The sequence below is a fragment of the Aphis gossypii genome, chromosome X, assembly GCF_020184175.1.
Source record: "Aphis gossypii isolate Hap1 chromosome X, ASM2018417v2, whole genome shotgun sequence".
Classification (NCBI taxonomy): Eukaryota; Metazoa; Arthropoda; class Insecta; order Hemiptera; family Aphididae; genus Aphis; species Aphis gossypii.
This window is the reverse complement of record NC_065533.1, coordinates 21,904,094-21,930,233: the sequence shown is the minus strand read 5'-3', so window position 1 is coordinate 21,930,233 and position 26,140 is coordinate 21,904,094. Positions and strand designations below refer to the sequence as shown.

At 36.8% G+C, this 26,140-nt stretch overlaps 4 protein-coding genes and 1 pseudogene across 5 annotated transcripts; all 5 read right to left on the bottom strand.

Annotated features, from left to right (window-relative positions):
- Positions 1 to 579: 579 nt before the first annotated feature.
- Positions 580 to 1,871, bottom strand: LOC126551713 (uncharacterized). Its single transcript, XM_050205747.1, has 4 exons — positions 1,696 to 1,871; positions 1,526 to 1,630; positions 994 to 1,468; positions 580 to 934 (listed from the first exon to the last, which is right to left on the bottom strand). Exons 1-4 carry the CDS (start codon positions 1,862 to 1,864, stop codon positions 799 to 801), a joined length of 885 nt encoding a protein of 294 aa, XP_050061704.1. The 5' UTR covers positions 1,865 to 1,871; the 3' UTR covers positions 580 to 798.
- Positions 1,872 to 1,919: 48 nt separating this feature from the next.
- On the bottom strand, positions 1,920 to 5,364 carry LOC126551712 (uncharacterized). 2 transcript variants are annotated; one of them, XM_050205746.1, is made up of 4 exons: positions 4,964 to 5,364; positions 2,496 to 2,606; positions 2,129 to 2,439; positions 1,920 to 2,066 (listed from the first exon to the last, which is right to left on the bottom strand). In XM_050205746.1, the coding sequence occupies exons 1-4, from the start codon at positions 5,139 to 5,141 to the stop codon at positions 1,920 to 1,922; spliced, it is 747 nt and encodes a 248-aa protein (XP_050061703.1). In that variant the 5' UTR covers positions 5,142 to 5,364. The 2 variants fall into 2 exon arrangements, with proteins under 2 accessions (XP_050061703.1, XP_050061702.1); XM_050205745.1 differs by lacking the exon at positions 4,964 to 5,364 and adding an exon at positions 2,663 to 3,477.
- A 4,452-nt stretch (positions 5,365 to 9,816) lies between these two features.
- LOC126552421 (uncharacterized) lies at positions 9,817 to 10,611 on the bottom strand. Its single transcript, XM_050207121.1, has one exon. The coding sequence runs from the start codon at positions 10,609 to 10,611 to the stop codon at positions 9,817 to 9,819; it is 795 nt and encodes a 264-aa protein (XP_050063078.1).
- A 6,523-nt stretch (positions 10,612 to 17,134) lies between these two features.
- Positions 17,135 to 19,729, bottom strand: LOC126552420 (E3 SUMO-protein ligase ZBED1-like). Its single transcript, XM_050207120.1, has 5 exons — positions 19,492 to 19,729; positions 17,875 to 18,549; positions 17,550 to 17,830; positions 17,307 to 17,454; positions 17,135 to 17,253 (listed from the first exon to the last, which is right to left on the bottom strand). The coding sequence occupies exons 1-5, from the start codon at positions 19,727 to 19,729 to the stop codon at positions 17,135 to 17,137; spliced, it is 1,461 nt and encodes a 486-aa protein (XP_050063077.1).
- Positions 19,730 to 25,177: 5,448 nt separating this feature from the next.
- On the bottom strand, positions 25,178 to 26,104 carry LOC126552419 (uncharacterized; annotated as a pseudogene).
- Between the last annotated feature and the right edge of the window lie 36 nt (positions 26,105 to 26,140).

The window sequence follows — 26,140 nt, the reverse complement described above, 5'->3', positions numbered from 1 at the left end:
TAATACTATCGAAACGTATTATAAAAACAAGTCATAATGTCTTCGGCCATCTTGGACATGCAATGCGTTCTTGGCGTAAACAATAAATACATGATTAAAGAAATGTCCATAGTAGACACAGAAACATGGGCGACTCAACACTGGATTTTTAAACATTCAAAATCCATGGAGGATAACAAAAGTCGTAAAACCAACAAGTGGTTGGAACGTAATTATCATCAACTAGCTGTAGAATTTGGTGATGTCGAGTATGAAGAACTCGGTAAAATATTGAATTCATTAAAATTCACCTGCATTTACGTCAAGGGTGAACAGAAAAAACAAGTTCTTATGGAGTATATACCGCACGTCGCACTAATCAACATTGAAGACGTTGGCTGCCCTCGTTTGGATCAAATATGTGATGACGAAACTTTACCTTGCTGTATTTTTCATATGGAATTTAATCCTAAACAATGTACATTTTACAAAGTATTTGCTATAAGGAAATGGTTTATAAATAATTCATAACAATTTTGAATGTATACATTTTATTTAATAAACATAATAATATTTTAACTTTGTGTTTATTATTTTTTTTTTTTATTTATACATGGTTACAAGAAGGTTAGAATATTTACAAGTTTATATACACGGTATTTTTTACAATATAACAAATATACATGGTATTTTACATGGTATTTTACAAACTAAACATTAATCTATATCAAGTATTTAAAATATATAACATGATAATATTTTCAATATACAAATTTATATACATAGTATTTACAAATTAGAAATATATACAGTATTTAATTATGTAGACATGCATTCCCTTAGAAGTAATCTCATTAAATCTTTATCCGATTCATCCCACTCATGCCCAGCAACGTGTACTGGAAACTCATGATCAGGCCATTTAACAGTCTCCTCAGATTCAAGTTCGTCTTTCCTATAAAAAAATTATATAAGTTAAACAGTTTTATGATATGTAATTATTCTAAAACTTACTCTAAACTATAGTGTCCGTAAGCCAAGGTATGAATTTTATCTTCTAGTATCACCCTTTTATCATCATAGCTGTTAAATGTCAACTTATCTGACTTTATGGTCTTGAGCTGGTGTTTGAATGATCGGATTGAAACGTTCTCTCGGTACGCCTCCACGCCGGCTTCACCAAACAGACAACGATAATGGTCATTGAATGTCATGTGGTTCTTTACCACATGCCCACGGATTCCCTTGGCTTTGATTTTTTCCTTCCCATTGATCTTATATGCATAAGACTTGGCTCTGAGAGCACAAAACTCTGTCATAACGAGTCCATCCGTCTCGTCAGAAAACAAACCCGGGATTTTCTTACGGTCAGCAATGTAACACGGATGGTCTTTCGGAAGATTTGCCGTGTCCATTCGGTCAAGCAAGTTGGAATTGTGTGCTAAGTCGTTGTAAAAGTTGTCAGTCAAAACATGATACACCAGTGAATCTAAAATAATTATTATAAATTAGTATATAAAAATGAGATTAGTTTAAACAAAATTACCAGTGTCAGTGTACATGAGATTGATTTTGTCTCCGTAGTGTTTTTTCATGACATTGTAATGGTAATCGTACATTAATGTTTTTGAAATATCTAGCACGGCAAAACCTGTGAAAATAAATATATTAAAATAAAAATCTACCGTTAAAAAAAAAATTAAAGTGAAAATTTACCTATATAAATAGGTTTACAAAAATCGATTATTTTATTTTCCAATGAGACAGCATTTAGATTTTCGTTATATGTCGTGCAATATTTGAATGTTGAACGATTTATCAGCTTCTGGAGACGTTGTTCACTAGACACTAGTTGTATGTTAATTCTTTTCCTCATGCTTTCCATCGTTTTTCCTGGATAAACGACAGGAATTAATTAAAAAAAAAAACCTTACTATAACTTATAATAACATACCAAAAACAGCATTATTCATCAGCTTAAAAAAGTCCTTTTCAAAGTCGTTTACTGCCTTCTTCCGCAACTCTGTATTAAGACTGATATATTCAGCTAGCCAAGCAGACTGATTAAACTGTACTACTCTATGCACCTATGATAAAATTAATATATTAAAATCTAAATCTAAATAAGTGTATATATATATATATTTACTTTTTCAACTATGAGACCGTTGGCTATAGCTTGCTGCAAGTTTCGATAGTGTATAACATAATTTTTCTTTGATTCTAGTGTCGTCATAAGTTTTTTCACTTTAGAACCTGGTGGAATACTGTTTTGAGGCAGAAAGGGTAAATCATTGTGATGACCATGAAGTTCTGCCGGATAAACCAAATCAACTTCATATATTCGGCCGATGGGAGATGTTTCGTTTAAATCATTTAGACCGTCTAGTGATGGTTTGACCCACTTAAAACCTCCATATGGCATGTATTGAGACATAGCCCAGCCATATAAGTTATTACCTAAATATTGAAATATATTATCAACTGATTAAAGGAAATTATAAAAATATACTTACAGTCTTGGTATATCAGCCATGATTTAGGATTTGACGGTTCGTAATCTGGGGTATTTTCGTTGTTTGCTTTAGCGTAACGCATGCTTGCTTGAGTTAGACCACCACGAATTCCTTTAATAAAAAAAATAAAACATAATTTATAAATAAACAATCGCTTTATAATTTACCTTTTTCAATCATCAACAGCATATCATAATCAGAGAGTAATTCAAGTTTCATAGACGTGTATTTCAACATACAGTCAAAGCTGAAACCTGGTGCTGTGTAGTAGAATGCCGGGTCGAGGTGATATGTGCTCAAACACAGATCACGGAAATTTTCAAAAACATCAGCCAATAATAAGACATCAATTTTGAGATACAGATCTGAATATTCACCGAGTGATCGACAATTGAAGTGGTCCCATACTGTTTTTGCGTGTTCGTAATCTGCGTTTTCAATATTTGACTCTGTTAATGTGCTATAAAATTCTTCTTTCTGTGGTAAACTTGTCTCTTCTAGTTTGCTCCAATTGTCTGTATATTCGTACGGGTATACTCCTTTACGGGTAACAAGCGGCATATCTTCGGGTTTAAACACTTTGGCAATTTCTCTGAACTTTTCGTATCCAGGTGTTATTAAATTTGAGGACAGGGTCGATAAGCTTGACGCCATAAATCTGCATGTGTCAATGAATCTTATTGAAAACTTGTTGTTTACATATTTTGAGAATGAGACATACTTTTCTTCACTGTTCGGAATAACATTAATAGTGTTTGAATCATAGCCAAGACGTGTCACAATAAAATGTGCATCATAATTTGATAAATTATGAAAAAAAACCGGTATAAAATTAGGTGTTTGGAGCTTAAGGTTACATGTATTGCATAATGTTTGCCTAAATTTTCCCGATAAATGGCAGTGATCTGCCACTTTATGATTTTCTTTAGAAAACTCGGCCTTACATAGATTACATATACAACATGACTCGTGTGTTTTTCGTTGGTCATCGGTGAAAATGATAGGGGTGTTTGTTTTCAGTAATTTTTCTATTTTCTCAGCTATTTCCACAATACTATCGACAAAATGTTTTGCAACGTCCGGGTTGTTTTCATTTCCACGATAAATAATTGGTGAAGTCGGAATATTAAATTTTTCAAGTAGTTCGAGTGGTATGTCATCATTCGCCTTAACCAAAAATCCATAGCTCATCGCTTCATGGTTTTGAAAAGCTGTTGTTTTGTCTCCAATTTTCTCATCACTTTTTTTAAGCAATGCTTCAAAATCTGCGTAAATTACTATCGGATGACGTTGTGTTTTTTTCCACCCGGTAAACTCTAGCATTGTTCCAGGTTCAGGCATCTGAGGTAGTATGGGCTTATGAGTGCCACATATCAGTTTATGTTGCGCTAGTCCAGCCTCTCCATTCAATTTATATTTGTACTGTTGTCCATCGAATGACGTGAAGCACCGTTTACAAAAAATTGTTTGTCCATTATGTTTGGTCTTTTGCGAGCGAATGAGTCTAGAAAAATTTGAGATGTAGCTAAAGTGGTTGTTATCTTCGTCTGATATTAATAGTAGATCGAAATGTTCGGGTTTTTCTTCATCCACTACTTTTAATGGAAATACTTGGTATTTAACAACTTTTGGTGGTTGAAATTGCTTTTGAATACCGTAAACATTGACAGACACGTTCGGATTATTTCTTTCAAAAATTTTTACTTGGTGAAGAGGTGTCGGGAACGAAAGATCAGAAAAATTATACCGTCCTTCGTGTTCAAAATAATTTTCACCAACATAAGCTTTATTTTTTCCTGTAACATGCCTAGCAAGAATTGCCCATTTGAAGCATTGCATGTCCAGGTTTTGCGGGTTGATAGTGGCTTTTTTATTTTCTATTGGATCTGGTAATGCCTGGTAGGAAGATCCAACCATAGGTGTATATTTATATACACCTAACATTAAACCGTCTATGCACTGTAAAGTAAAGCCACTACCCTTGCTCGAATACTCGGTTTGTTCTGTCATTAATTTTGTAAATGCCTCTTCAACGATTTCTTGTACTCCAGTATCAGTGAAATTCGCCCTAGCTGCAGTTTTAAAAGCACGGTTTTCAGACGAATATTCTACGTGTGGAATATTATATGTTGCCTCTAGCTTTAAATTGAACTTTATAGGATGTTTGCACGCAATTGATTTTAATAGCTTGACAAGTTCTGATTTAATCGAATCAAGGAAGTATACATAATTTTCTATATTACTCATATTTTTAATGTAATACCAGGTGACTGTACGGTTCGAGGAAGACGAGATTTCCACAAACCCAGGGGACTGTACTAGATTCAAGCGCGCTTTTTTTGCAATGATAGCTGACTTTGTGTTGGCCAAAGAAACACGTTTCCCGTTTTCACCCGTAGTGTATGAGTCTTTGAGAAAAAAACCTAGTTAGCAAATACCCAGTCTATATAAATATTTAAATTACTAACCTTCCGTATCACAGAGTCCAAGATTTTCGACGGTGGTTAGAACTTCCATACATTCATCGTCACCAAGGTTGCCCAAAAATTCATCCATCGCATTATCTTGTTCGGTTGATAGGGGAGTAGTTTGGATATTTCGTACTGTTAATATGCTATCGTTTTGGGTGGTAGGTCCTGGATTCATGGAAGACGCTCCAGCTGGTATGTTGGGAACAAAAATGTGTTTCGCGATTTGAATATTTTCTGTCAGCGGGGCTGGAATGCCACCTGGTAATCAATATTGTATAAATAAATATATAAAGCGGATTACAAAAATACGTACCATGAAATTTTTTTAAATGTCTGATGAGGTTGGTCTTGTAACTGAATGTAATGGAACACCTAGTACATGGGTAACGCACACCCGCATGCTTTTTTTCATGCCTAACCAAATTACGTTTCGTCGTGAATTTCGAAGTACATTGCTGACATTTGAAAAATGTTAAATGAGTTTTTCGGTGAGCGAGCAAATTAACCTCGTAGCTGAATTTCAAAGGACATTGCTCGCATTGAAACATTTTATAAAAATAAAAGACAGACTGACCGAAAAATATACTCACAACGGTTAAAGACGGGGTGAACGATAAATATATGATTGAAGACTGAACGACTGACGACTCTTTCAGAGTATATATATATAGCCAAATTTAAGTAGGCGGGCATAGGTAGTGTAATATACTTAATGATATTTAATTGATTATCGATGAATGGAATATGGATATGTGAGAGGTGGTGTAGGGATATACATTATGAGTCGGCGACATCCTGGCGACACGAGTCGTACGAATTTCGAAAAATAGGTATTTAACATATCGAATAATCCTAATGGCATTTTATATACAAAAGTAGGTATATCGGTTATTAATGCCTCCTGTGATGGCTATTAAGATGGCAATATATTGGTGTATTTATTTGATTGACGTGTCAATACCTGTGACAATTATTATATTGATTATTTTATAATTTTCGACGAGCGTGCGAACAGATGTCTATTTTATCCTTTAATAATTGTTCTTTAAGTGATGTCTGGTAATGACAATACGGTGGCGATTTGTATGCCGTGCGAGAGTTATATATATATATATACGTCGAGGGTAAAGTAAACAAAACCACCACCTGTACATTATAATGACCATTATACCTTTTAACTGTATCGACAATAATAAGATACAATTCATGCCATTAGGTATGAATATTATCATTTTATTAGCACACTGTGTCTACCCTGCCTATTTAAAATGTAAAGTAGCTCAACAAGTAACAAATATATGATAACAAATGATAACTGATAACATGTGATAACAAATGATAACTAGTTGTATGTGTGGAGGTCTCAGGTTATCACCGGAGCTCCTCCAACTAAACTACTGGATCAGGACGAGGGCGCTTGGGAGTTAACAAAAAAACAACACGTCTGGAAGTTAGCGATGCAGCGCAGTTTTTATTTATTGAAAAGAAAAATTAAAACAAAAAATAGTTTGCTTTCTTATGGGGAGAAAGCGGAACCACAGAAAAAGGATCTTGACGGTCGGTCGAGTGGTTTCCTCGTTTTTGTTGGTCGAACGAAAAAACAGGACGAATTTATGGTGGTGGTGGGAGAACGCGCTGTGCAGGATGTCTAGCGGAAGAATGCGTAGAAGGTAAGGTCGGAAGGCGGTCGCCGTCCTGAGCCAAGAAACCACTGTGACCAACCGCCTTACAATGTTGCCAATGTCGGAGAGAAATTATGTGGCGGCGGCTCGCCACATTACTCCCCCCCGCCAAAGGAGACAATGGTACCCGTTGTCGATGTCGAAAGCCCGTCGATTGGCTGCCTGGCGTAGGAGTGATCGACGATCGGGTCGTCGCGCAGGACGAATGCCGGCTTGAGACGATCTACCGAAATCCATGCCGTCCGATTGTCCAGCTGTAACTTAAAGACTTTGTCTCGACGTTGAAGCACAGCGTAAGGCCCTTCGTAACGAGGTTGAAGCGGCGTGCGCTGGGCGTCGATGCGAACAAAAACGTGGCTGACGGTATCCATTTGCGTCGGTATGAAGACGCGTCGAGCCGGATCGTGGTTGGCCCCGGGTGAGAGTCGAAGATTAGCCATGGACGCCTTGAGTGTCGTGACGAAATCGTGGGTCCTTGCCTCCGGAGGTGCCGCGTGGAAAAGCTCGCCAGGTAACCGCAGCGATGTTCCGTACACTAGCTCTGCGGGGGTCGAACCGGTGTCTGGCTTGATGGTGTTGCGCAGCGCTAGAAGGACGACTGGCAGATGTAGCGACCAATGCGGCGACTCGTGAGCAGTAAGTGCCGCCTTGAGTGTCCGGTGAAAACGCTCGACCATTCCGTTCGCCTGCGGATGGTAGGGGGAGGTGCGGACGTGTTGAATCCCGAAGGCGGTGTTGAGAGCTCGCATAAGTTCGGACTCGAACTGTCGTCCCTGGTCTGTGGTGATGACGTCCGGGACCCCGAAACGGGAGATCCAATTCGACACAAGTGCAGCGGCGACGGTGTGAGCACTCATGTTGTCGACGGGCCATGCTTCAGGCCAACGCGTAAAACGGTCGACGCAGGTGAGCAGGTACTTGGCGCCGTTCGACGGTGGTAGCGGCCCGACGAGGTCGAGGTGGATATGGCCGAAACGTCGATCCGGTGACGCGAAAGATGCGAGCGGCGTCGTCGTATGCTTGTGCACCTTGGCTTTCTGGCACTGCTGGCACATCTTGACCCATCGCCGTATTTCCCGATCCATACCTGGCCACACGAAACGGTCTTTGACAATTCGAGCGGTGGCCGCGCTGCCGCCATGCGCTTGCTGATGTAAAGTGGTGAAAACCGCGCGTCTATGTTTTCGCGGAACGAGCAATCTTGATCTGTTGTGTGCTATGTCGAAGTAGACCGGTCCATTCGTTGTTTGTCGTGCGTCGAGTTCTAGCGATGATTCCGTTTTTCCGGTGATTATATCTTGTAGTTCCATGTCGTTGGCTTGGTCAATTGCCCATTGGTTGAGATCGGGAAGCCCGTGGTCGAAAATCGCTAACTCCAGCCGGGACAGCGCGTCGGGTATTGTGTTGCGTTCGCCGCTGACGTGTTCGATTTCATCAAAGTATTGAGATAAGAACGCGATGTGGCGTGCCTGACGGTCGACAAGCTTTTCCGTTTTCTGTGAGAACATGAATAACAGCGGTCGATGATCCGTTCGAAGCGTCGTGGGTCTTCCCTCGATGGAATGGACGAAATGACGAGTGGCGAGGTATGCCGCAAGTAATTCGCGGTCGTAAGTGCTGTACCGTGTCTGCGCGCCGGAAAGCTTGCGAGAGAAAAAACCGAGCGGTTGCCAATTGCCTTCGACACATTGCTCGAGAACTGCCCCGACGGCGATGTTCGACGCGTCGGTGCTGAGACGTAACGGCGCGTCGCTCCGCGGGTGTACCAGGCGCGTGGTGTCGGCGAGTGCTTCACGGCAAAGTCGAAATGACTCTTCAGCCGCGTCGTTCCAACTGAGCGGGCCATCACGTCCTTTCACTGCAGCAGCGATGTCATACAGAGCCGCCTGCAACTTGGCTGCGCCCGCGACAAAACGATGGTAGAAATTCAGTGAGCCGAGGAAGCGTTGCAACTCTTTTTTAGTTTGCGGTTGCGGCCACTGCCGAATAGCGGCCGCGCTGTCTGGGTTGGGGCGTAGGCCTTGCGCATCGACGACGTGGCCGAGAAACGTGAGCGTGCTAGCGGCGAAAACGCATTTGCCCGGGTTGATGGCTATACCGAATTCTTCAAAACGCCCGAGAACCGCGCGGACGTGCTCGACGTGTTGTTCGGCGTTCACAGATGCGATGAGCACGTCATCAACGTACGCGAAAACGAAATCAAAACCGGTGAGAATCGAGTTGATTAACCTTTGAAAGGTTTGTGCCGCGTTGCGTAGGCCAAAACTCATCACTGGGAACTCAAAAAGTCCAAACGGCGTGGTGACGGCGGTCTTATGTACATCGCCGGCGGCGATCGGAACTTGATTGTATGCGCGAACCAAATCGAGTTTCGTAAAAATCGTTTTTTTAGCGAGATTGGCCGTAAAATCGTGAAGATACGGTAACGGATACCGGTCCGGGATGGTAACGCTGTTCAGTCGTCGGTAGTCCCCGCACGGTCGATATGAACCGTCCTTCTTGGGCACCAGGAGCAAAGGACTCGCCCAAGAGCTGGATGAAGGTCGGCATATTCCCTGCTTCTGCATGCGGTCGAAATCGCAGCGAGCGATGTTGAGCCGGTCGGGCGGCAATCGTCGTGGGCGGGCGAAGAGGGGGGGCCCCTAGTTTCGAGTACGTGTTCCACTCCATGCCGGAAGATTTCGGGAACGGGTGACTCACGGGTCACGCTTGGAAATTCCTGCAGTAAAACATCCCAGTCACGGGCGCGAGCGACGGTGAAGAGTGGAGCGTTCGACGGAAGCGACGTGGTTACTGCGCATGTGACTGTTCGTTTGTCCGTGGGGTCGACGAGGCGTTGGCGCCGAACGTCGACGAGGAGGCCGAAATAATGTAGGAAATCGGCACCAATGATGGACCGGGAGACGTCGGCCATCTCGAAGGTCCACGAAAAGGTGCGCGAGAGTCCAAGGTCGAGGTTGAGTGTCTTCGGGCCGAAAGTTTTAATACGCGTTCCGTTGGCAGCTGTGAGGTGTACGTCGGAAGGTTGGCGCGATCCGACACTCGGCGGAATCACTGAGATTTCGGCTCCGGTGTCGATGAGAAAGAGCTTGCCGGAGCGAAGGTCGTTGATGTGTACCCGCGTTGAGTTGTTCACGACGTACAGGGCGGGTGTCCTGTGCGCGCCGCCTAGTTTTCCGCAGGCGTGGAGTCGTTGTTGTTCTGCGGCCGGAAATTGCACGGCGGACGACACTTGCGAGCATCGGTGCCGTATGTTTCGTGATAATAGCAATTTCGAGACGGCGGCGGTTGGCTTGTTCGTGCTGGGGATCGTTGTCGTTGTCGCTGAGGTCCCAAGGATGAGCTGACCAATTGCGTTAATGTCTGCATCTGCTTTGCCAGTGCGGCAACGGTTTCAGCGAGGTCCGCGGATTGATTTCTGCTTACTGCGTCGACGTCCAACGGGTTGGAAGCGTCCATGATAAGGTCTGCACGCGAGGCTAGCGTGTCGAGCGAGGCGTCCAAGCTGACGAGGGCGACTCTGACGCTTGATGGCAGTCTTTGCAGCCAGAACTCCTTCAGAGCTTCTTCGCCTATGCCTGGTGGCACATCACTACGCATATCGCGGAGCAGTTGTGACGGTCGTCGGTCGCCTAAGCCTCCGGGTCGGACGAGATCTCGGTACTTAGCGGAATTTGGCGTTGCGAATGCTTCGATGAGCCGCGTGCGAATTGCTTCGTATGACGCGGATGTTCCGAGTAGGTCGCCGACGATTCGGATTATCGTCTGGTCCAGTGCCCCGACGACGTAATGCACTTTCGACGCGTTCGAGGTGATGCGTTGGGCGGCAAACATAGCTTCTGCGTGGTTAAACCAGTATGTGGGTGATTGACTCCAAAATGTCGGGAGGCGGAAATTGGAGACCGCGTCTATTGCGGGCGAAACGGTCGCGTTATCGGTCGGTTGTTGCGGGTCGTTGTTCATGATGAACGAGCGAAAAAAAAACAGAAAAAATAAAAATAAAATAAAATTGAAATAAAACACGTGTCGCGGGGGAACAGGCTGAGAGCGCGAGGTCACGGCGGTGCGGTACGCGAAATCGACTTTACTTCGACGGCGTTCGCGACTGTTACTACGGGTAGCTAAACGTGCGTGAAACGACTTGCGAGGTCACCAATGTGGAGGTCTCAGGTTATCACCGGAGCTCCTCCAACTAAACTACTGGATCAGGACGAGGGCGCTTGGGAGTTAACAAAAAAACAACACGTCTGGAAGTTAGCGATGCAGCGCAGTTTTTATTTATTGAAAAGAAAAATTAAAACAAAAAATAGTTTGCTTTCTTATGGGGAGAAAGCGGAACCACAGAAAAAGGATCTTGACGGTCGGTCGAGTGGTTTCCTCGTTTTTGTTGGTCGAACGAAAAAACAGGACGAATTTATGGTGGTGGTGGGAGAACGCGCTGTGCAGGATGTCTAGCGGAAGAATGCGTAGAAGGTAAGGTCGGAAGGCGGTCGCCGTCCTGAGCCAAGAAACCACTGTGACCAACCGCCTTACAATGTTGCCAATGTCGGAGAGAAATTATGTGGCGGCGGCTCGCCACATATGCATACGTATATGATAACAAATGATAACATGTTATAACTGATAATACAAGTCGCGCACGTACGCGATCGGGCGGCGGCGATGGTGGGATGCGGGATGCGGTGTTTGAATCGGGATGCGCAAGGCGGTATAGCGATGAGCCAGCAGGATGAGTGGCTAGAACTCTCTTTTACATACTACTGCCAAAATACTAGAATTATCGTTATTAATGCGTTTACCTAAATTATAAAAGCTTTTTTTTTTTAATTTAAAAACATACATATTTTTTTTAAATATTACCAGTTTTATTGCAGGTATCCATTTTCTTTTCAAAATCCTCCATTGTTGTCATGCATAAATCATCATCAGCCCACAAATCATTATCGCAATTAGTCGATGAACCAGCCGGAATATCTGGTACAAAAATTTGCTGTGCGATTTGTATATTATCACGATTTTCATTCGAAGTGACATTAATACGGTACGCGGGAACATGAACAACTCCTTATTAAATAACCAATTAAATTATACACATACCGTGAATTTTTTTTAAATGTCTGTTGAGGTGAGATTTGTAGCTAAACACTAAAGAACATACAGTACACGGAAAACGGACTCCATCGTGATTTTTTTGGTGTGCAGTTAAATTGCGCTTCGCCGTAAATACTGATGTACATTTATCGCATTTAAACATTTTGGTAAAAATCACAGTTTATAACGAACGTGAAAAATACAATTGCAAAATTTGTTTACAATGAATATAAACACTTTTAAAAAAATATTACGTAAATTGCACACACACACAAACGCTTTACTAATTCAACAAGTAAAATCTCTCTCTACGTCTTAATAGTAGTTTGCGTATCGGCATACTGTCTTGAAATCCGTCTCTAAAGGACTATCATAAGAATTTCTATAGAAATAAAATATAAATGATGCTGACCACGCTGCATCGATTTAAAGGGTACATCGCCGTATTATTTTTTTTTTTTTGTGTATATGAAAAGGATTTTTTAAATGTCTATAGTGTGTGTGTGTGTGTGTGTGTGTGTGTGTGTGTGTGTGTGTGTTACGTTGATAAGTACTGATGACCAGGCTGTAACGATTTAAAATGAGACATCCTTGTTGTCATATTATTATCATATAACTAGCGAGTGACCCAGTATACATTTTTAAAAAACGCTAGTGTCAGTATAAAAACATTTTTCGAATTAAAAAACATTATGTTTAATTTAAGAGCAATTTTTTTATATTTTTTTATTAATACCAGGGAACTTTCAAGACATAAAGAAAAAACCTTCACTATACCCGAAATGTAAGTTTAATAATATTAATTTATTTTTAATTAGGTATTTAAATTTGTCATATGCAATTTTTAGTGACGAAGAGCTAGTTATTCGAGTCGATTTAAACGAAACATTTCGATTGATTGATGAAATAATTGCAGACACAATGTAAATATTTTTATATTAAATACTTACTTTTTTTTTTTCTTATAATATTTGATGTTTAGACGTGAAGAGCAAATGACACCACCATTAATTGATTTAGAGGAACTAATTACTGCTGCAGATAACCATAATGATGTACAGCATATTATAACCGACTCTGAATCAACTGACGACGAGTTAGTAATGTAAGTTTTGTTATTGATATATATATATATTTTTTTTTTATAACATTTTAAATATTTTATAGTGACGACAACGATGACGAAGATAACGAAGAAATGTCTGAGACATTTTCGCCGGACCTCGAGTTCATTGAATCATTAGATGAGTTATAAAATTAAAAAGTGTTTTATTTCTTATAATAAACAAAACTTACAATTAATTAAATTACATTTTTTTTTTAATAATAATTTATCATATGTATATAACATTTGTTTTTCGTCTTGCGCGTATTCATCACCCCACACAAACTTGTCCAACGCTCGAATACATATTTCGTCATTAGCTTCGGTATCTTCACCGCCCCACATGGTTACAGACCCAAAAGTCTATAAGAGTATGCAAGTTAAAAAAAGAAGGTAAGATTATACAAATATTATACTAACCGTGTTATTAGAAGTATTTAGTTCTTGGCTTAATAAACTTTGGTAGTAACATCGTCGGGGTGAACTTGATAGCTATAATATTATAATATAGATTGTTAGATTTTAATTAAAATATTCAATAATTAAACTTACCATTTCATCAAATTCTCCATTTTCTATAAAATTCATAAAGCCTGCTGATATATCAGGAGTACATATTTGGCTACTATTATTTGACATTTTTAAAAAACAAAAAAAAAACTATGAATGTTTTAAATATACGTTTAAAAAACTACGATGACTGTTAACGTTTGAAAAAAGTACGAAGACATAGTAGCTGTCCTGGTAGGACGGGGGTGGTAGGGATACCGAGATAGAGGGCGGACGACAACCGCCGATGGTTAGAAGAGAAGGTGGGGCGGGGGTCGTAAGGGACGGCGAGATAATTGACACCAGTAGATGGACAGTGCGGGGGCGGGGTGAGATATGATACCAGTAGATGGACAGTGCGGAGGGGGTCAGCCGGGCAATGTGCGGGGGCGGGGTGAGATACGAAACCAGTAGATAGACAGTGCGGAGGGAGGGGGTCAGCGGGTCAGCGGGTCAGGTCCTAGGATCGGCATTTCTATACTACTTACATATGATCTGATGCACCTGAGTCCAATATCCATTGTTCATCATCTTTGATTGATACTAATGTTGACTCACTTATAAATACGTTGTCGTCTTTATCCGACGATCGTTCTTGATTTTGCAGAAAGTTCCTGCATTCCCTCTTGATATGCCCAACTTTTCCACAGTAAAAACAAGGACCTATTTTTTTTGTATTATTTGAACTACTAAAATTATGTTTACCCTTTTTATGACTTCCATCTTTCCAACCAGCTTTATTCTGAGATTCCGTAGTAAATGCGCTTGATTTTTCTACATCAATACTGCAATCATTACTATGTTGTAGTAAACGAGATTCTTCCAATAACAAACGACCTGTTAAGTTATTAATCGTTGTACTCTCCGATAACATTGAATCCCATGCACTGTAAAAATGCTGATAGCTGTTTGGTAAAGTCATTAAAATTTTTGTTATTAACATATCATCTGTAATATTTTCACCTGCTAATTTAGAGATGTGTGCTGCAATGTTATCTGTGGGATCCTTTACGTAACTAAAAAATTTTGTTGAAGTAAATACTTATTTACTCAGATTTTTGTTCGTAAACACTTAGTAACTTTTCCCACATTTGATAATCACTCTCGCAATTAATCAAATACTGCATTGGACCACTTTCTAATGAAGTTACTATTATCTTTTGACACTTTGTGTCTGCTTTTTTCCATGCGTTCAATTGATTTGTATACCGGCTTCTTGCCTCTTCATCGGATTCTTTGTCCGAAATTCTAGTTATCTTGGAATCGGGTTTCACCCATTCCCCTGTAACCAAACTTCCTAACTCGTATGAGTTAATGATTATTTTCATCTGGAACTTCCACAATGTCCATCCTTCTGCGTTCGCCAACTTTGACACCTTGACCGAGTCCTCCATGACTTGATCAAATATATGAACTGCAAAAATGTACCTTAGTCTATTAGCTTCCCGTTAGAACCTGACAATATCTAATGTTGAAATTTTTCTCTTGTTGTCCTGTAATCACCACTGATGATGATCTGGAGATCTAGTGATCTGGGCTCATAACCTGTTGAGCGAGGATTATATTATAAAATTGATCGACAAAAGATTAAATATACAACACAATTAGTTATAATAAGAATACGTAATATTTCACTTTAACTAAAACACATAACTAAGTATGAAAAGTAAATTGTCTTCTAACAATGTAAGTTCTATGCTTACGAGACATACATGACGTACACCTAGACAATACTAAAAAATGCCCGACCCCATACAACACTAATACACAGCCTTATATACTAATGATCTGTTGACCCATGGCTCACGCCATTTTATAAGCTCTCTTACTAGCTAATATAATATCATGCCATATGTGGTGTGATTTTACAGATTGTAATAACAACTTACTATGTTGTTGTTATTGTACATTATAATGCTACTTTTATACAATGTTAAATTATATTCAACAGTTCGTCTGATTTTTTCCTTTCTTCCTACTACCACTATCACAATTTTCAAAAACGTACTTTGGCATTATTATTAACTTTCAAATACTTGTAGGTATAGGTAGACCAATTATTGAATTTCTGTTATAAGCTTTACCAATCATAATGAATTCCTTCTTTACACTTTTATCGCCTAAAGTTAAAACAGTCTTAATTTCACCTATGGGATTCATTTTAAATCCACCATATACTTCTAGTGTAACTTTTGTAGTTCTAATTAGTTCTTCTAAACCAAGATTTATACAATCCACTTCTTATAGTGTATTTGTCTCAGCTCCATTAACCAATTTAAAATTTATATCTTTACCATGAATCTTAAATGTTTTACACCATTCATTTATAATAGACCATAACTTATGCACAGATTCCACTGAAAACTTATTCTCTTCTTCTCTATTTTCAACCACTATTTCTTGCGCTTTTTTCATTTCATTCTTATTTAATTCTATTATCTTTTTACACATTTTGGAAAAATGATGATACCCATTACAGTTTTTGCAACATTTGACATAAGCTGGACAATTTTTATACATATGTTTTGACCCATGCCTATTACAATCTATCATATTAAATTCATTACCTGTTTTACTCATCTGTTGTCCATTTGAATGATTGGCTTTTCGTTGTTTTCCAAACTTTCCGTTCTTCACCCAAGTGTTATTTTGATTTTAATTGTTGTTTTCCCATCTGGTTTTGTGTCCAATTTCATGTACCACTTTGTTATCTTCATTAGTTGAAGACAGCGTTCTTCTATTGCTTTCTGTCCGTTCAACTGATTGACAGTACGATACAACTTTTGACAACTCTATATCATCTCTCATTAATCTTGTCTCGTTTCTTTGTCAGATATACCTAACACAATTTGTGTTCATTTAAACATAAATTGAAGACTATCAAATCAAGCAAATTAACTTATAATAATTTTGATGACAAGAGGGTTATACTCGAGGATAAAGTACACACATTAGCATATGGACACTATCGAATTGAGTAGGTTATAATAAAGATATATTCTCTACAGTTATTCTAATTAAAATATTTTTATAGGGAGGCTGAAACAAATGAACAGTCAGAACTCGATAGCATCGATTAACCGATGTATCGTTACGCCGATAGTATCGATAGTATCGAATGGCCGATATTACCGATAATCCGATAGAGGAGGTTATCGGTTCGGAATAAAATTAAAACACAATTAAAATTAAGGCAAAACTTCCTGGGCCAAGAAATTATATAGAATACAGAATACAATTATAAGAAGTTATACATTTATACTTCTACTGGTTATTAGTTGGCGATTTAAATTATTTTCTGTACTTATATTAGTATGAAAATATTACGATTTTTAGTTTTTTTCTATTTTTGTCTGTAACTCTTAAGTTAAGTAAGAGTGATTATTTAAATATATTAAATTCAAGCATAAAATTAAAATCAACTATTAAGTATTTAGTTTTGTATAAAGTATTTTCAACATTTCAAAGGTCTGTGTGGTAGTTCAATAAATTTAATAAATTTAATACTAAAAATGCTTTTTTAATATGAATAATAAGATTTTAATAAGATTCAATTTATAACAAATACATATTATCATTGGATTAAAGTCAACTCGCCAAACATGAATACAATATTAAACAAATACAATGAAAAACAAATATAATAATAGGCAAATTATATATATATATATATATATATATTATATTGTTACATAAACAAATTAAAAATTATGGAGTAGTATTAACTCTTAAGTTTTAAGGTTAAGGTTTTGGAACATGAATTTTGTTCATTGATAAATAAACTAACTCACTTATATGATCGTTAGTTAATGATGCTCTATGGTCTGTCACAATTAATCCTCCTTTGCTGAATATTCTTTCTGAAGCCACACTTGTAGCTTGTATAGTAAGATATTTTTTAACTAATACTTACTATTACTATTACTTAAAAATGGATAGGTTGTACAGTTCAAAGACCACCATTTTAATGGATCTTGTTCATATAGTACTTTTGAAAATTCTATGTACAAGTAAATTTCCCTGTTTATTTTGCTACAAAAATTTATGTCTTGATCTTGAAGCTGAAAAGAAATAATATTTGTTTAGTTGTAACTTGTATTACTATTATGTTAAATTAATTATATGTACAAATTGAAATCTATAAGTAAATTCTTACTTCATCATTATTTGATGGTACATCAAAAATGGCAGAAAGTCCAGTTTTTTGTTTTTTTGTTGTAAGTAAATGACAGCTATCACCAAAAAAAGACAAATTACCATCTTCTTTGTTATGCATTTCTTTCAATGACCATTCCATCCAAGATTCTAAGCAATATTCTCCTATTACTGTTTTTAGTTCTGGCATTTCTTCCTGAGCAATAAAGGTGGTTTTAAACCTTGGGTCCAAAACCATACATATTTTTAAAGCAATATTATTATTGTAACGTTTGTCAAGAACTTCAAAAATGAAAGAAAATATTTATTTTTTTTTATTTCAATACATTTTTCATTAGATGCCGATCCAATATTATTGCTATTTACAGCTTCTGATAGTTTTGTTTTCAGATTAAATATAACTGGATATACAGCAGATGCAGTTACATAACTTTCTCCAGCTAAATGGTCAGTTATTTCTCGCACTGGTTTTAAAATCATTATAATACATTTCAAGACATCAATTTCATCATCAGACAAAATTAAACTCTTAAACTGACTATTTTTATAGGTCTTAAGAAAACTAGATATCCCTAACTCTTGATCTAAAATGACTGAAATTAGATCAAGAAGAGACCACCATCTAGTTTTGGAATAAGATGGCAGTTTAATTTTTTTCAACCCAAAACGTTCTTGCTCAATTTTCATCTCTCTAACAGCTTGCCAGCTATGAGCAAAGATGTTTTGGATTTTCTGCGTTTTGTTTACAGCAATTTGTATTTCTTCAAGTTTAAATATATTTCCAACCGCAGTATTGAACGCATGACCAAAACAAGGCACATGTTTTACATCTAAGTTTTTGATAGCCTTTATTATATTAGCACCACAATCAGTTGTAAATGCACAAACATTTTTGGGAGAAACAGACCAATTATAATCTAATAAAAGTAATTGTAAAGTGTCTGCCAAGTTTTCTCCAGTGTGGTCTTCAAATAATTCTATACAACCTAAGCATACGGTACCTGTAACATAAGAAGCTACTACTCAGAAGCAATAGTGGATGAGATTTGAAATAAAATTGTATGCAAATAATTGTAATACTTTATTTTTAAAAACTGTATATTATAATTTAAATCATTGTATATAATGTAGAATATAATGTAAACTATATATATATATATATATATGATATTCATAATTTTATGTGATTAAGGTACCATTTTTATATAATGTAAAATATAATGTATACAATATACATAGTAGGGAAAATAAAATATATGATATATTTACAATTTTATATGATGAAGATACCATCTTTTTAAGGCAAATAATTTATACAATGTACACTGTGGATTAAAATCCATATGAAAAATACAACATGGTAGTGTTTCTCCGTTCAATTGACAAAGCCGTGGACAATCTAAGTTTTCCAAGTTGAAGACTGTAGCGTGTGGCATTAACTCTTCGATAATTTGTTGTTTCTGTAAATCTTAAACATAAATTCTATCGAATTTTAATGACTGAAATACATCCACCGTATTCCAATGATAATCCATGCTGCAGCCGTTCAAGCCAACTGTTTACGCTTCGACTTTTTGCGTCTTGTTTTAAATATAAAGTGTTGATGGGTCCATGTTTCAGTGTCTGCTATAGACATTTCTTTAATAAAATACTTGTTGTTGACTCCGAGGATGCAATGAATGTCCAAAATAGCTGAAGACATATTGTTAAGCTGACTCGCTGTATGGAATATTGAAAAATAATTTTGTAGTACTGAACACAATCACTTCTGGGCAACCACTGAAATTATTTTTTAATTTCATTCTTATTTATCCATGAATTATGAGAATTGTCAAACCCTACCCATTTAACATATATCTGATTCCCCTTCTTTCGTATAATTTTTTCAATTAAATAATCATTAGGAAAATTTGTTTTAGATATTTCTTTGGTGTAAAAACAACCGGCTATTGGTTCATCATGATAATCGTGTAACTGATAAGTCGGTGGTTCTGTTTTGTTTATTTTTACTATTGTGAATATTTCTGTTGACCAATTAGGTAAAAATCCTTTTGTAAAAACTCCTTTCTGAGTGCTTATTCGAACTTTATCTCCAACATGAAATTTTACTTTTCTATTAGTTATTGTGCGTTGTTTTAAAGTCACTAGTGCAGGATTTTCTTCCGCCTGGATCGGTGTCATCCCGATCGTTCTATGTTTTGAATTGTTGTCTATCAGGATGGGTAAAATATATATCCATTTATGTGAGCCCTGAGCAGTAAACTCTCTATACATGTTTGTTTTTAAAGTTCGGTTGAACCTTTCAACAAAATAAGTTTTCATCGTTGAATATGTGCTATACTTTTTTATATTATGCTTTGTCATTAACATGTCAAATTTCAAATTGTAAAATTCTTTTCCATTATCTACTTGCATCAGTTTAGGCGATCAATCAATAAGTATTTTGGACATGGCACCGGTCACTTCACAAGCCGTTTTTGTTTTTAATGGTATAGCCCAGGTGAATTTCGTGAAGCAATCAATCACACAGAGAATATACTTGTATCCATTGTTTTTCTTTGAAAGTGGTATCATCTCGACCAAGTGTGCCTGCCATAAATTGTTTTTTCCGTACACATTTACTCTTCGTCTAGTATAATTTTTCTTAGCCGGTCTATGAAGTTCGATTGCTATGTCACGTTTAGACATTTGGTATTTTCTTTGTTATACCAGCTTCATAGAGTTCTTCAAAAATAGATAATATTTCGTTTGAAACTCCGGTGTTTCCTGGAGATTGAGAAGCTAAAAGAAGTCTTAATCTATCAACCAACTCATTCGGATCATTCCAATATACTTAATTATGTGTTTGTAATTTCACACCGGTCCCCGAGGAGAATAGCTTACAAATAATTTGTTTATACTTTGTACCACCCTGCTTAATTTTTTTTTCCATCCAGCGTTAAATGTGCTGATATTTGAATAAGTATTGATTTACATGTATTTAAATCATTATCAGTACATTACATTAAAGAAAACAATAACTCGACTAGCCCTGGTGTTAGCTGATAAGATGAATCTTTGATAATTATTTCATTTTTTTTTAAATTTCACTTCTTCATGACCTAATTTAATAACACCATCAGATCTTTTTCTTGGACCATATATTTTATCTTTCTCATCTTCTTCTAATGGCCGGAATGTTCCAGTTCGATTATCGGTAGCTAAATCTTCAACTGCATTAGAAATGTCATTATCATTACTTGTTTCGGAAGTCTGTGGTTTTGGCGATTGGTTATGTAATTTGTTCAGAGGTTCGATTATTGGTTTAAATGTTTGTGATACATACGATTGAATATCGTCATCACCTCTTTTTAATGCCTCAAATTTACGTTTAATGTTTTCCTTAGCAATAACTAATTCGTTCAACACTGTACTATCGTCTCCCATGGTTAATAACGTACTATAGTGTTTTATACAACGACAAACGTGTCAAAACCGTGTTGATACCGTCCGTTGTCACGTTCACAGTCCTTACTTATCACGACGAAATTGAATCTCCCCTTACTCCAGCACAAAGTACAAAACTCTTTAAACTCAGGATATTTCATATCACCAGAGCAGTGCTCCATGTAAATGTGTTTTAAATTAGTCTCGTCTTGCTTGAATAGAATTATCATGTTACTATACTAAGTTGTTTTGGTATGCGTGCAAATGATTGGGCCAGATAGAACACATCAATGTTATTATGTCTACAGCGCGTGTAGTAAGAACGTACAATATTCTGATTTTCACATAAAATATCGTCAAATATAAAAACAGAATCTGGTAATGCTTTTTCTGGAGGGATAACCTCATCGTTTTCATGAAAAGTGAATAACTGTACTCCGTCCACATCTTTTAAAATGTCACAAAGCATTTTATATTTAGGTTGTTCGAGTGTTTTCGAGTATGTATAAACGTTATGAAATCGTATACCATTGATATTAGTCAATAAGGCATAAATTAAATTTGTTTTACCACATTCAGAAGGACCAACAACTAAAGCACGACAGGTATTTGGTAAAAGCGCTCCATGTCTTGATTCACGAATCGTAGGTGGGTCGAAATTTTCCACCGTGAGTTTTATTGGTTGATCGACAAACTTCATTATAATATAATGATTATGTATAAATAGCTGTGCAATCTTTATAATCTTATCATTACACGATGTCACCCGTTCGAAGAAACAACAAGAATAAAGGCGGAGGTATAATTAACACTCTTATAAACAAATTACCGTTTGAACTTCATTTACCAGGTAATTATAAATTCTACCACACACATAACCTAACCATATCACTTTACAAGTTTATAGTTTTTATTTATCATTTTAGGTTATCAGTACTGCGGTCCGGGGACAAAATTGAGAAAACGGTTGGATCGTGGTGATAAAGGTATCAATCCTTTAGATTCGGCGTGTAAAGAACACGATATCGCTTATGATCACAGCAAATCTTTGACAGATCGTCAAAAAGCAGATTATATATTAGAAAATAGGGCTTGGAATAGATTCAAGTCAAAAGACTCAAATTTAAAAGAAAAGGCTGCAGCGTGGTTAATCACAACGGGCATGAAGGCAAAACGTAAAATTGGTGCAGGATGTGGATTCAAAGCTGCTATAAAGGCGGCTAAAAATGTACTCAAAAAAAATATTAATAAAAAAAACCTGATGAAATTAACAAAAAAATGTGTTGCGGCAGCTAAAAAAATATTCCGTAAAAACGGCAAGAAAATTCGAGTACCTCGTGTCATACCTATACCAAAAACTGGTGGTATGTTACCGTTGATACCAATTTTTGCTGGCTTATCTGCACTCGGAGCGCTTACGGGTGACATTGCTAACGTTGTAAAAACCGTTAGTGAATTTAATAGAAATGAATCTTCACATTTGGGCAGAGGATTATATTTCGCACCTAATAAAGGTGGTTCGTATAAAATAGAGAAAGGAAAATGACTATATCTCGCTCCACACGGAGGTGGTTCGTATAAAAGAAAGGGCACCCGTAAATCTTTAGAGAAAACTCCAAAACGGCAAAATAACTCATTTCTACGTTACCCAAAAGAGCGCTGTATGATTACGAAATTATAAAACATGCGCGCATAATGAAAATACCTCATTTCATCGGAGTGTTTTCTAGAGATAGGTTACCTCTACGACCAAAGCATAAAGAATCAGCGGTTATCAATTTGGACATTCAAAAAAGTACAGGAACTCATTGGGTAGCGTATAAAAAAATTGGAAAACAAGTTACATACTACGACAGTTTTGGTTATCTACCGCCTCCACTAGAACTACAGTCGTACCTCAGTGGATGTAACATACAGTATAATTACACTAGGCATCAACGTTATAACACATATAATTGCGGGCGTTTGTGTTTGAAATTTTTATCATGTACACGATAACATTAAATGGTAATTCCAGCGAAATGTCATGTGATATTTTTCCACCGTTAGAAGTAAAAAATACATCACAGCTGTGTCTTTTAAGCCTGCAAACAAATAATTCTATACCAAACGTATAACCGGATTGTAATATGATAGGATTTCGCAATTCGCTCGGAAAATGTATAAATGTAACTATACCAACGGGATCATATGAAATAATTAATTTGGAGTCAACGATTCAAAAACTCTTACCAAATCATGTTACTTTGTTTCAACTCAAGGCTGATGGCAGTACATTAAAATTTTCAATGACGTGTAGTCGGGATATTGATTTCACGATTGAACATAGTATATCGAAAATATTAGGTTTTTAAAATAAAGTTTACTCTGCAAACACAAAACATGAATTTGAACGGATAGTTAACATAATGAAAGTTAACTGTATAAAAATAGATTGCTATTTAATTTCTGGTTCATTCAGTAATGGTATACCGAGCCAGACGATACACGATTTTTTCCTTTCTTCACCGCCTGGACATAAAATCATTGAAGTTCCAAAACATTTAGTTTTCTACCGGCTTAATTCCACGTCTATAAGTATAGTAAATATAGTGCTAAGAGATCAAGATAATAACTTAATCAATTTAAGAGGGGAGCCAATCACAATTCGTTTACAAATTAAACATAAAGATGGCTATTAAGTTCAACAGTTATATAAAAAGAAATGTTATCAAGAAAATCAATAGTTCTACTAGCAAGATTAATACGTCAATACGTGCACCGATTGTAAAGAAACTAACCAAAAACAATCTATCATTTCTACGCTCTTTAAAAGTTCTATAATCATGGATGAAATGTATTTGGACGTAGCTGGCGGATATGTAGAAGATTGTAAAATAACTCAAATGCAGTACCACTCTTTCCTTCCGTATTCGACTACAGCTTTATCCAATAACGATGAAATTAGAATATCTATTCAAAATATGGACGCTTACACTTTGCCTTGCGAGAGCTATCTTTACATTGAAGGTAAATTAAACATACCTGCAGATATTACAGCAGAGAAGGGTGAATTCAACTTTACAAATAATGACTTAGCGTTTTTATTTTCTGAAATCCGATATGAAATTAACGGAGTGGAAATACAAAAATTAAAATCTCCTGGAATATCTTCGAGTCTTAAAGGTTTTTGCTCGCACACTCCGAGTGAATTGAACAATCTACAAAATGCTGCTTGGGACGTAGATATGGATGCCAGTTAAAATAAACATTTCATGTTAAATAACAAATTCGCTGGTTGTATCCCACTCAAACACTTGTTTGGATTTTATGAAGATTATAATAAAATACTACTCAACTGTAATCAACAAATAATTTTAAACAGATCATCTACAGATTTTGATGCGTTGTATGTTTTGACGACAACTCCCAATGAAAAACTTAAAAAAAAGTAGCCATTGAATTAAATAAAATTATTTGGAAGATGCCCATCATCAGAGTTATTGATAAAGAAAAATAAAACTGTTAAAAGTATTAGACTCTCGTAAACCAGTTACGTGTGCGTTCAGAAATTGGGACTTGTGCGAGTATCCAGTTCTCCCTCGGAACACTTCTCACGGTAAAATCAAGAAGTTTGTTGGAGAAACCTAAATTTGCATTAATCGGACTTCAAACCGATCGAAAAAAATAATTTATTTAATCCATCAGGACGATTCGATCACTGCTATTTGAAAAACCTAAAAGTACATTTAAACTCTGAAGTATATCCATATGAAGATTTTCGTGCAGATTTCACAAACAATGTTACTGCTATGTTGTACAAGGCATATGCTGAATTCCAGAAATCGTACTACGAGAGAGAGTATAGTGACCCTTTATTCCTAAAAATATTTGTCAACAATTTGTACCAATCGTAGTAGTGGATTTATCACGAAAGAATGACAACGTAAAATTATCGACTGTAGATTTACGAATTGAATTCGAAACAGACAAAGCCGTTCCAGCAAAAACCGCAGCTTATTGTCTCATTTTGCATGATCAAATTATAACTTATAACCCGTTTAATGGTGATGTAAGGAAATTGTAAATAGTTTGTAAAAATAAAAAACTTTTTTTTTTTAAAAAAAAATATGATGTTGTTTTTATTTAATTATTCACCATATTAAAATATAATTATAAAAAATTTTTTTCTGATTGTATTACAATAAAATATTACATAATAAATTATTTCAGATAACTTAATCTACGGCTTGCCTTTGCCCTTTCACGCGCTACAAATGCTCTTGTCCTCGGTCTGTTGACTTCAGCCTAAAAAAAAAAAATGTTGTTAAAGTATACAACATTAAGTAAAATATATTAGTACCTATTACCTCAGTTTCGGGTGAAGAAGATAACCAGCCCCTTGCCAATTGTTTGAGTGCTTTAATCTTTAAATGCTTTAAACGCTATTAAGCAAGTACCTTGGACTGAAATACGTTCTTTCAATTTCTTGACCTCAATGTGCTCAATCCTCAACATCGCTTATTTTTGTATCTTTGGGTAACGGCATTTCCTTCCCCAGAAACATTGAAATCTTACAGGCCTGAAGCAATGAAGCAGACCGGACATATATATTTTTCATCTGAATAACTTCTTCCATGGCATCGTTCAATTGTAAAATCTTTTTAACATTCTCCTTAGTTAACTGCACATTTTGGTCTTGCTGTAAGCATTTGATTGACAGAATGTTGACACCGTTGAATTCCTTTATTGACATCAATTTAAACTCCTTTAACAGTAAGTGCGATGGAAGTCTAAAATTTGAGGTGTTAAAAAGTTTATTTAGGGATTGAAACAATTCCACACTCATTTTCACGCATTGATAGTTACTTGTAATACAAACAACACAATTAAACAAAAGTTCCGGATCTAAGCCAATATGTATATAAACATTGCTATCAATAAAGAATGTGTTACAATCGATCAGATTATTAACCATTATGAAACACTGAAAAATACTGAAGGTTAAACGTAGAAATTGTTACAACTTGAAGAGTGGGTTACGACTGACTTGTCATATGCTCGTGTCATCCTTTTTATGCAGTGCTATCGAACGCTTGTTTAGAGCGGGGATGAATGTCAGGATGGAAGTAAAAACTCATATGATATACAACAGGGTTATGGAACGAAACATAGTGAGGGTATGGA